The 12,225-nt window shown below is 33.4% G+C and overlaps 1 protein-coding gene and 1 non-coding gene across 5 annotated transcripts in view; both read left to right on the plus strand.

The window, feature by feature from the left end:
• LOC125049246 (beta-glucuronidase) overlaps nt 1-10,892 on the plus strand; it is a 32,663-nt gene extending 21,771 nt beyond the window's left edge. For 3 of the 4 annotated variants that reach the window (XM_047648402.1, XM_047648405.1, XM_047648406.1), the window contains exons 6-13: nt 912-1,099; nt 1,852-1,998; nt 2,639-2,811; nt 3,562-3,705; nt 4,305-4,389; nt 5,705-5,881; nt 6,455-6,593; nt 6,915-8,824. In XM_047648402.1, coding sequence (XP_047504358.1) covers nt 912-1,099; nt 1,852-1,998; nt 2,639-2,811; nt 3,562-3,705; nt 4,305-4,389; nt 5,705-5,881; nt 6,455-6,593; nt 6,915-7,096 — 1,235 coding nt within the window. In that variant the 3' untranslated portion in view covers nt 7,097-8,824. Of the gene's footprint in view, nt 1-911; nt 1,100-1,851; nt 1,999-2,638; nt 2,812-3,561; nt 3,706-4,304; nt 4,390-5,704; nt 5,882-6,454; nt 6,594-6,914; nt 8,825-9,478; nt 9,656-10,057; nt 10,197-10,569 lie in introns of those variants that run through there. The other variant, XM_047648404.1, reaches the window with a different exon arrangement.
• Nucleotides 4,744-4,936, plus strand: LOC125049259. Its single transcript, XR_007116981.1, has one exon. It is a non-coding gene; the product is annotated as a U2 spliceosomal RNA (small nuclear RNA).
• Nucleotides 10,893-12,225: the final 1,333 nt, after the last annotated feature.

The following is a 12,225-nucleotide window of genomic DNA, read 5'->3' on the forward strand; positions in this document are numbered from 1 at the left end:
TCAGTATGCAATATACTAATTCTCGTAATATTTTCTACTAATATAATAGGCCCGTTAAAGGTCTTAACAAACAAGTTTCATCGCATTTGGTAAATAATTTAATTGAATTAAAGATCTTGGTCCTTATCAAACATGGGTTACGACAGTGTTTGTTACCATGGTTACCATTTTTCAAAGGAAAATAAATAACAGATTTATAATAAGCCCGCTCAAGTTTACAACTGATAATATTTTTGTAAAAATATTCGGTTCGAGATATATAGGTATTCAGAGCGAGTACACATTGGGCGCTTGGCGTTGCGTTTGACGCGCGTTGGTAGCATACATTCACCGCGCTTTACAGGCGCTCGAATTAGAATTAAGTTTTCTTAAAACTTTATTTTATAATCGGGACTTTCCATATCCCATATAGTTGGTCGCTTTTGGATTTTATCGATAAAGAAGTCCTTATCAAATCGTTCTCCATTTTCGTCAACGTGCGTCAACTCTTTACAAAAGCGAGTGTTCGAATGTACAACAAAATGGCTGTTCAGTGTTCATGTATTTTGAAGCGCGCGGCTGACGCCTGCGCAACGCGCGTTCTATCCAAAATCTATTAACGCGTGCCTAATACGCGCTTGGCTCGAAGCGCGCGTTTGTATGTGTACACTTTAATTAGACCTCGTAGTTCTTACAACGCGCGTTCTCAAAGCGCGTGCTTCAAAACGCCTAATGTGTACTCGCTCTTAAAGTAGCAATAATCAATAAATGATATTCAAGATAAAACTATCCTAGTTAAGATTACAAAACAATTGTTTAATATTCAATTATATAGATAAACGTTGTCTTACAAAAGAAGTGAACACCTCAGTCTTCCAGTAATTAAACAAATTATGATATAGTTATCGGAAATTTACTGACACAAATTTCAGGCTTCGTAGTTTACAATGTGACCTACAAGAGTGCAAGTAACGTACAGTGTGTGATTCAACTGTGCGATAAGAATGGGACGCAGGTGGCTGGATCGCAGGACTGCGCGGGGCTGATGGAAGTTGGCAATGCTAACTTTTGGTGGCCGTATTTGATGCATCCCGAGCCGGGGTATTTGTATACTTTTAAGGTAGGGAAGGCTTCTGATATGGGTCTTAGACGTATATTCTTTTTTATTTAAAGCGCTTAACTTACCCTGTAGATTTTATTGGAACTCCGATAAAAACTTGAGTAAGTTGCGGTTTTAACTGTGATATGTATGGGTGGATAGTGGCTTCAGCGTGCGCCTCTTAGACCTGAGGTCGTAGGTTCGATCTCCGGCTGTGCACCAATGGACTTTCTTTCTATATACGCATTTAACATTCGGTCGAACGGTGAAGGAAAACATCTTGAAGACACCGACATGTCTTAGACCCAAAAAGTCGCCGGCGTGTCAGGCACTGGAGGCTGATTACATACTTGCCTATTAGAATTAAAATAAATATCATTAAATAGATTCAAAAATCTGAGGCCAAGACCTAAAGAGCTTGTAGCGCCACTGATTTTTTTTTTTCAAAGTAAAAGACTCCACAATGAACTTCTATGGGACCAATTCGCTTCAATTCTCCCCTTGACCATCAAATCGGTCCAATGTCCTGAACGTACATGAAAAATTACACGTTAATTTGTAAACTTCCTATACTTTTTAAGTTGGTTATAAATGAAATTTCGTCTCTATTATAGCTGTATCAATGCGTTGCAAATAATCTTTATTACATTCGTGTCACTTTGAAGAGATTTTTTAGCAAATATAAATTACATAGCGTGGCTGATTTGTTTAAATTGCAAAACAATGCGTGCTCCATTATTCATACAGTAGTTTATAGAATAAAACAATTTCAGGCATCATTGATAGGGCCACTGGGTGAACTAGTCGACACTTACAGTTTAAAGGTCGGCATCCGAACAGTGACTTGGAGTAATACCACCATTTATTTGAATGACAAACCTATCTACCTCAGAGGCTTTGGAATGCACGAGGACTCAGATGTGAGTATTAAAACAAAAAATAGTTTTTTATTCAATTGTTTTCTCAGTTTTCTTCTATTATTGCGTCAACACACAAGAACTGTTATACTATTAACTTCCAATGGTAATAGCGATCCCAATATACATTTTTTTTGCACAATTTTTATATACACCTTTCGATATTGATGAGGTAAACTTGGAGGCCCGTGGTCACAACTCAATAAAAAGCCGTGAAGAAACAAAAATGGCACGTGTCGCTTGATTGTGATTGGTTGGCATTTCAAGTGCAATTCAGACACGCGACATGAATCTCTTTTCCACGAAAACAACTTTTAACATCGATCATCGTGGCAGATTATGAAATTACGCCCATATCACCTCGACGTCCTACCCTGAACCGCACCGATTCTTAAAAGGCAAAGCACTTGGCACACTGGCAGTGTCAATGGGAGGTGATATCACAGATTATAAGCCCACTTGTCTGCCCCCTGTTCTTTAAAAAAACATTTAATTTTGAACTCTTGTTTCGAGGAAACAATGTAGTGTAGAAAAAAGAAAGTAGACTTTTTCAAATTAATTGCGTTTAAAAACTAAAAATACTTTTGTCTTTTGTTTTTCTATTAACAATCTTCCTCCAGTCATAATATTAAATTTTCTTCAGCTCAGAGGCAAAGGCTGGGATCCAGTTCTATGGGTGAAAAACTTCAACTTAATTAAATGGGTTGGAGCGAATGCCTTCAGAACCTCTCACTACCCGTACGCCGAAGAAATCTACCAAATGGCTGATGAGCAGGGAATTATGATCATTGATGAATGCCCCAGTGGTGATACTGAGTAAGTACCTCTAGTCTAGAGGTTCTAGGCAGCTTTAGTTCTAAGTACCTTTAGTCTAGACTTATTTGATTCAAATTCGTTTCACAAAGAATTATCCCAAAAATACTACTAGTGGAATCTCTATAAGTCGAAATCCTCAGTAATTAAAAAAAAATGCCATTCTTTTCCTCTGAACGATTAAATACGCGGTATCTCGAATTTTTTAGACTTTGTAACTCGAACAAAATGTTATTTCCTTACGAAGTATTGATAATACATATTTATACTCTATAACTCGAATTTCAAAACGGTGACTCCGCAGGTCGTAGTTAGTAAATTATAATGACGTCTTACTAGGAATTCCCCGAAATAATAGCAATAAAATCCAAAGTAAATGTTCGAGTTCGGGGCTTCTAATCTATTGTTTTTGATTTGCACACGTGCAATTCATTCATACATTTTTTTAGAGTATAGTTCCATTAATAAATATGCACCTAATTCGTTTTAATATTAAAAATATATACTACTAAAACTTAAGTTGAATTGTTATTCAAATTCGACTCAAAAATCGAAAAATACACATCGTGCCTCTGTAAGTCGAAATTTTATAGTTAATCTCATGTATCCCGAAGTTCTTCCACTTATTCCACTTTTAGCGTATGTCAATTTCAATGTGTTTTTGGTGTACGGAAACATACTTGGCTCGATTTTGATTCAGGGAAAGTATAATAGTACGCTTTGGCTAACCTTAATATTTTATTAATTTTACAGTATTTTCACCGACTCGCTACTCGAGAAACACAAACAGTCCCTCACTGAGTTGATCAGACGAGATAAAAACCACCCAAGTGTGGTGATGTGGTCTATCAGTAATGAACCCAGGTCTGCTAACTATAAAGCTGATGCTTATTTTGGGTAAGTCAAAGTTTAATTGGTATGTAATAAATAATAAAAAAACTGCAAAATGTTAACTCCAAAATGCACTAAAACTTAATAACAATATTTCCTATTTGTATTGATGATTGTAGTTTAGAAAAAAAAATAACACACAATTAAAGAGATATACATACATATTTTCTTAACTGTGGGTCGAGAGCAATAAATATATTTTAATGTTTGCAACACTGGAACATCATTTTGATGGTTCCCTCGTTCCTGTGTCGTCGACTAGTGTGTATTAATATTGCCCGTAAATTCAAATAAAATTATTTTAAAGTCCTAACATTAACCTACATAGAAATAGATAAAATGAAAAGTATAATAAAGATAACCTGTACAAAATTTGGTCCTTGTGGCAGTACGTCAACTTTTAATGGGATTTTATAAAACAATTATTCACATATTTCGTAAGAGGCCCACAGGAATGAGGCTCCCGTTAATCCTAGTCTAAAACTAATTCATTTGTTATTTGTTTAATAAATCCAGACAACCATTTACTACTTCGTTAGTTGTGTAATATATTTTAATATAACTTAATTAATGCTTTGTACCTTAAAATTCTGATCATTTTTCAGTAAAGTTGTGAAACATGTGAAATCGATGGATTTGTCTAGGCCAGTCACTATAGCCATTTCGCAATCCTACTTGAATGACAAAGCGGTGAGTGACTTTTTACTAATTAATACCTACTTAAACGTGTCCCATATTTATTTATTTTAGCCGTATGGGACACTATTCACTGATATAATAAAAACAGATGGAGGCCTATAGGAAAAGGCACACAGGCAGTGAGAGATTAGTGTTCCACTTTTTACTAAGAAGTCAGGAACGCAATCCCTAACGCTATTGAACTACCGTATACCGGGGCGCCGCGCCGCGGCTCAAACCAAGAGAACCACATTTTAGTTCGTAATAACAAACTAGGTGGCGCTACTCGCCAGGCTCGTATTTGTAAATCGCGCTTACATTAGAACGGTGTGGTAGTACAAATAGTTTTCATTACATTTTTGTGGTATCGCTTCTCGGCCTTTTGGCTAAGATCAAAGTGTAGTATCTGTTCTTTTCAGCTTAATATCTGAAAGTTCCCGCATAGCGGGACCAGTATATTAAACTGATTTTTGGAAACTGACGGGATGTTCGGGGCTCGCTCCACTCCTGTCACGGGTCGGCCCGGCATTGCAGTGCCGCCGGGATCGGCCCACATAATAACCATGACATAGGGATGTGAAATTCTGCGCCAAAAATAATTCCTAATTTTTAATTTCAAAATAAACACCCTAAATATTTTATTTTTCATGGTTTTGTAAATTAAAATAAGCAATAGAAATTATAAACACAAATTCACGTTTAAGAATAATCAAAATCGAAATTAACTTAATAGATTTTTCATTTTAGGTGAAATCTGATAAATGCTGAGTGTATGCCTTTTCAGTAGCACATTGCAGTATTTTTGTTGTCTTTTTAATTGTATGTAGTCTTGTGCTGCTGAATAAATTTATTTTACTTTTAAATTATAGTGTTCCATTCAAACTTGAGTTTTTGTAAATTTAACTGGTTTTATCATCCTTTCGATGTTTTACAAAAAAACATCAATGCATCGAGTATATCAATACATCTTCAAAGAATCGGATTCAATGTATCGCAATGTAAACATCGTTGTAAATATCGAATATCCCTAATAGTTCGAGGTGTGGGTTATAAAGGACCAGACATAATGTCGGGAGGTGGCAGATAAAAAATCGACAATGATTGATTTTCAATTATAAAAATAATCGATTATTTTAAATATAAAAATCGCATAAAAAAATCGATTTTAATCGATTATTTTTTCACATCCCTACACCCTTGTCAAATAATTAAATCGGAAGGAATACTTCATTATTTTGAAAAGATGTTTAGTGTTTACACCAGGATAAATCTCATCAGTTATACTCCAGAAGAGCTAAGTTGAAAGTTCACCAAATTTATATTTTAGGGTCAACATTTGGACGTTATTTGCTTTAATCGATACAATGGGTGGTACTCTAACACGGGATCATTGCTTAACATCGCCTCTTACGTGACAGAGGAAGCTACATCATGGCATCGTAGATATAATAAACCAGTTATCATGACAGAATATGGGGCCGATACGATTGCTGGGTTACATTTGGTATGTATCACTGGAGTTGGCAACAAAAGAAAAATGTCTAAAAACTATGTTCAGATTTGCTACTATAATCTATTTTAACTAAATATAAATTATAATACTTTTCTAGAAAAATATTTTACAAAATATAAATTCATTAAAATTAAACAAAACGAACCATAGTTGTATGATTATGTTTTCGTAGAAGATTTTTTATTTTTGAACAATAACGAAACTAAATTTAACATTTTCATTATTTTTTCATTTGCACACAAGTATTAAATATTAATATTAACAATAAACTTTAAAAAAACATTTGGCAACATTGTTATCGCTACCAAGCAAACTTTAAGGAAACAGTAAGAAAAAGAATTTTCAAAAAGTCAACAGTGCAATACCTAATTTATTACGCAAAAATAATTATAGTACAAAAAAATGAAATAATATTAACAAATATGTACCTCATAAACTTACCAAAACGGAGGGAAAAACAAGCAAATGTAAAGATAAAAACTGAAATTATTACTTTTTTGCCAACTCTAAATTAATTCCATTGGTCCATTGCATGTGGGATATATCGCATGATTAAATTTCTAGATACCTGAATACGTTTGGTCCGAGGAATACCAAGTAGCGTTGATGTCGGAGCACTTCAAAGCGTTTGATCGTTTACGGCGAGTTGGATTTTTCGCCGGCGAATTTATTTGGAACTTCGCAGATTTTAAAACAACACAAAGTATGTATTCTTTTAAAAAAATCTGTAATATTTTTTGATTAATTAGTAGAATAAAGGTACCCATATTATTGACAAATTACATATAGTTGGAATGAAGGTAAGGAGAAAACATTCTTCCTGTCGTGATACCTGTGTACACTGTACAAGTCTACAAGTCTAACCAATGACGGTCTGAAGACGTCAGTGGCTGATTAAAAATCATTTTAGTTTCATCTAAAGTATATTTGTTCTTAAAATAACTTTTAATCTTAATCGTACGCACTCTCTTTAGCTTAGTCCAATTAATAGTTCACCCAATGGAAAATTTGTCTTTGTTTGCAGCGATAACAAGAGTGGGTGGGAACAAGAAGGGTATATTCACAAGATCTAGGCAACCTAAGGCGTCTGCGCATCACTTGCGCGCAAGATACCACTCTTTGGCAGCGGCGGAGTCAGGCGCACCGCCACCGGACATGGCGTATTACATCAGTGATCACAAACCACCGGCGCATGAGGAGTTGTAGAATAAAGATTATAACAAGTCTATATTAATTACATTCGACATATTTTAAACTTTGTTTTTCTATGTGCTGTATATAGATTAAAAGCTGGTTAAGTTGTTGACCGAAAGACACTGCAAACGTAACTCAAAAATCAAGACAATATCTTCATTGTATAAACGAAAACTGTCCCATAGCAAAACAAAATACAATAATAAACTTTATTACCTCCATCTAAGGTTCTATTTTAAATAGGTACGTGAAGATGCTAATGTAGCTAATTGAAATACTAATTTTTTTAGGTGTTCGATACAAAAAACAATTTTGTCGTTAAAGACTTGTAATACAATTTACTTCACATTCCAATCATCACAACTGTATCAGTACAACTCATCTGTTTGTCAAAGCATATTAAACATATACATTTCAAACTATTCATTAATATAAGGTATTATAATTGACTTAATTCCCATTACTTCGGTCAAAGTTATAATGAAACAATTTTATATAATGATTGCGAATTTAATATTGAGTTTTGATATCGCGAGATCTTAACGCCGCAAAAGCGGTACATTGAAGAAACTATATCAATAAAGATCCATGCTTATCATTTATCTCAATATAATATTAGTATAGTGCATAGTAGACAATAGTCAAATGTCTGTCGTTAGAAATATATACATATTATACTGCCATTTAAAGTATTCATTATCTGAAAAGGATTAAGTATAAATATAATTTATAGATCCTCAGTTACTTGTAAACGTAATACGCAATTTAAACGACTATAATTTAGAATAAGACAGAACTATTTTGCTATCTCATATTGCGTTTATTAATTACGTAAAAAGTTGTATATTTAATTGCCCTACATCAAAGCCAATTTATTTACCCCCTTATAAAAACTTTTTCAGTCTATTAAACACTGTTTTGACAAAAGCACTGATCTCTTTCCAATAATATGTAGTTGACAAGTACTAGCAATAGACTGATCTCTTTCTAAATATATAAAGTTGAGAAAGAGACAAAAAGTAATAAAACAGTGCTTTACGTTTTTATAATTAAGGATAGTTTTTTTTAACCTAACAGCCCTATTCAGAATTGTCAATATAATCTTGAATGGTAGATTAATTATAACCATTATATAATATCAAAACAGTTTACGCGGAAAATTTAACTCCCGGTTACTTTGACCGGCGAAAGACTAGTTTTCGTTTGAATTTATGAAGTTGATTCTTCAGTAATCTTTTATTTAACGACTCTGAGTACGGCTGTGTAAACCGTATTGTGTAAACCGTTAAGCTAATGACATATTATAGTTTGTGCTGAAAAGTACAAATTAGCAATGCATTTAACTGTAAATGGTATTATCTAAGTCTATTTTTAGTTTTAACCCACCTATAACATAAAAAGTGGAATAAATGATTGCAATATATAAAAAAGATTATTAACATGTTATTCGAACTAAATTGCATATATGTTAATGGTTCTGTATACTTAAGGGCGAATCCAGGAGTGGGTCATCAATGCATACCCTCCCCCCACCCCATGGGGCCTGTTATTTGTCAGAATTCCGTCACCATTAAATAACATAATATAAAAAGTTTTCCATCCACTTATCCGTCCTCGTAACACTAATTTGAAAATAAATTCGCAATACGTTTATTGATTTTATCTATACAATTATTATATATACAAGCTCGTGCTCTAATGTTAAGAGAGATATAATGTGAAATAAATTATACAAATACACTGTTTTATTTTATATTTCTATCCCTCATTTTGTTGATATGGACTTGAAACGATAAAAAACTTTCTTAAGTTATTTTTTGGTACGATTAACACGATTACACTTACAGAATTATAGTATGTATTAATAAAGGTATAAATACATACTATAATAAATAATATATATTACATAGATACAGTCTATGTTTAGCGACGTAGACACCCAAACCATTTAAAACATTTAATAAATATAATAATAAGCCTCATTTATAATTTCTTTAAACATTTATCAACTAACAAATAAACACACACTTTAAATTTTATATAAAAATAATTATATTTTTTTTTTAGAAACCTCGTAAATTCTCTCTAACTTGAGCATTTTCTCCCAATCTTCTCCACCAACTACTTTAAGCTCGTCAGCCCACCGTGCAGAGGCCGCACCGGGCGGCCTCTCTTTCTTTTCTCAGATGGCATTTTCTTTCTTTTAATGAAGGTGTCATTTAAAACATTTATTTTACATACATTCATTTAAATGATTGTTTGTAATCACCACGTAGGTCCTTTCCTTAACGCAATGAATAAAAAATACGGAGTGAACGACCGAGAGTTAATACTCATAAAATGGAATTAAAATGAATCAAAACGCTTTATGAAAATTCATATAAATTATTTCAGGGTCAACATTTAGATGTGATCTGTTTTAACCGTTACAACTCCTGGTACCACGATACGGGAAGGTTAGAGGTGATAACTGGCAACGTAGTCGAGGAGGCAACAGCGTGGCATAGGGAGCATAATAAGCCAGTCATTATGACAGAGTATGGCGCTGATACCATTGCAGGGTTGCATTTGGTAAGGAGAATCTTTTGCTAGCGCTAATTAATTTATTTAATTGGCGCCATTTACATTATTTAATTCACTTAAAACTCTCATAAAGTTTTACTCCTGCTTTCGCATGCAAGTAGTTTTTGATGTGACAACGTCTTATAATTCGATAGAGCCGCCAGCACGCACGAAAAAACATGACTCATGCGGCGTAACCTCGCTCTGAGGCGTTCCATTTAAGGCTTGAAGTGCAAGCGAGAGCGCGTAACGAGCGACAAAGAGGCACAATCGGTATTTTCTTATGATGTTGTCACGTTCAACTATCGTCGGTAAACTGACTTTACAGACAGCCGATTTTTATTGTAAAGTTAGTTTTACGTAGTTTGTAAAAAGGTTACGTTTCTATTCTATACGTTGATCAAATTTTAGATGCCTGAATACGTGTGGTCTGAAGAGTATCAAGTAGCGCTGATGTCAGAACATTTCAAAGCCTTTGATAAGCTTCGGCATGCTGGTTTTTTTTCTGGAGAATTTATTTGGAACTTTGCTGATTTTAAAACTACGCAAAGTATGTATTATTCTGTAGGTGTACCTATCACAATTTTAAGTATAGAAAACATGTATAATCTGTACATAACAACTAGTTTATTTTGTAGTCCCTTATTTTCAAAAGGGGGTTGAGACAGAGAGCCGTCATCGATGATTTTTTTATGTGCTGTGCGAAGTATTTTTTGCTTCGCCATAAAATGTAGGGTAGGCAATATCTTTAATCCAATTAATATAAAATATTACCTTTATAGTCGGTAGTAGTAATAGATCATTATTGCAGAACTAACATTTAAATCCGGCCATTTTAAAATTTCTGCCACTTGACTCAGTCGATATATAGAAGTCTCCACTATATGTAATATCTGATGTATTTAATCTATCTAATTTTACAGTTATAACCCGCGTAGGTGGTAATAAAAAGGGTATCTTCACGAGATCAAGGCAACCCAAAGCGTCTGCGCATCATCTTCGTGCTCGCTATCGCGCTCTTGCTTCTGAAGACGGCGTTATTCCCCCCTTCGTTGGCAATTACATAAGTGACGTGAAACCAGCCCAATCCCATAATGAACTCTGATTTTATTTTATTAAAAAGCAATATTTGATTAGACAGAAAATAGTTTGTATAATTCTACCGAAATCTCATGGAAAATAAGGAAATAAAAATATTGTGGGAAATACTGGGGAAATTGGATTAAATGATCTTGATACTGTTTAATATTCTATTCTTTAGTATTAATGAACTAGTTAGTTACTTGTACCTATGATGAATGTGGTGATACATCGGATTCTTAAGATTGGAACATATGCATGTATCATAAATCAATCGAAAATTACTTTATATACTAATTTATTATACAGGTGGTCCAACTAGTGACGTCAATAATTGTTTTTTAGATTCCTCACACCTGGGGGTGTACGAAAATACCCCATGTATGTTCTGCGATTTTTTGTAGTTTTCGAGTTATATTTTTTGAATGAAAGTTAAAAAGTTAAGTTAAAAACTCCGGAGTTTTTAAACTTAGAATCTATGGAAATTTCTTCTTGTATTTTTAAATTGAAGTTGAATGTTTGGGCAAATCAAACAGTATAGTCTATGTAATTTTGTGCAGCCTGTGATAATTGTCTGAAAACATGTGAATGTTTTTGACGTTAGCTTACATACAGTACAGCAGTCAGACTTGAGAAGTTGAGACTGCTGTAGTCTGAGATCTGTCACCTGAGTCAGCTTTGTTGTACCATAGCTTACCTAAATGTTTGTAAATAAACACTCTGAAAATCAATTTTTAATTATATTAAATTAATATCTCCTTAAGTTTTATTTATATATATCTAATTATGACATTAAGCAATTGTATACAGTGTGGCGGCGAGCCAAAATATAAGTGTCCAACTTGTCGTGAACCATAGTAGGTTTTTAAGCTTAACCTTTTTGTGTTACAATTTATTATAATATAAAATTATCTCACATTATTATTATTACAGTTGTTCAGTACAGTGTTGTAAGTTGCACAAAGAAAAACCATGTTTACCACCTTCAGAACTACAAGAAATGCCTCCATGTAAAAATAAACCTGACTATGAATTTCCTACAGAAGACACAGTACCAATAGAGAAGTTTAAATTATTAGGTAGGCGATTATTTATTTAGTAGGTCTATTACAATTAAGAACAGTTTTTAACTGTGCATTATGTAATATAATACATGAATTACTAAATGAAATACTTTACTAATCAAATTTTATTTTCAGAAGAATCAAAGGAATTAAAGACTTGCCTAGCAAATCCCCATGTTAGAGAGATTTTGCAAGAATTGGATAGCTCTCAATTCCCTGACATTTTGATGAAAAAATATATGCAAGAACCTATTTTTACAGAATTTGTTGATGCTTGTCTTAATGTTATTCAGGAGAAATAGTTTATAAATAAATATTGACAAAACATCTATGGATACACTTTTTGATTATGATGATTAATTGTTCTTAAAATTTGTGTAGGGGCATTAAGCAGGACTATGCACTGTGTCCTAGCTATTAACATAAAAAATCTAG

This window comes from Pieris napi, chromosome 4 (genome assembly GCF_905475465.1).
Source record: "Pieris napi chromosome 4, ilPieNapi1.2, whole genome shotgun sequence".
Taxonomy (NCBI): Eukaryota; Metazoa; Arthropoda; class Insecta; order Lepidoptera; family Pieridae; genus Pieris; species Pieris napi.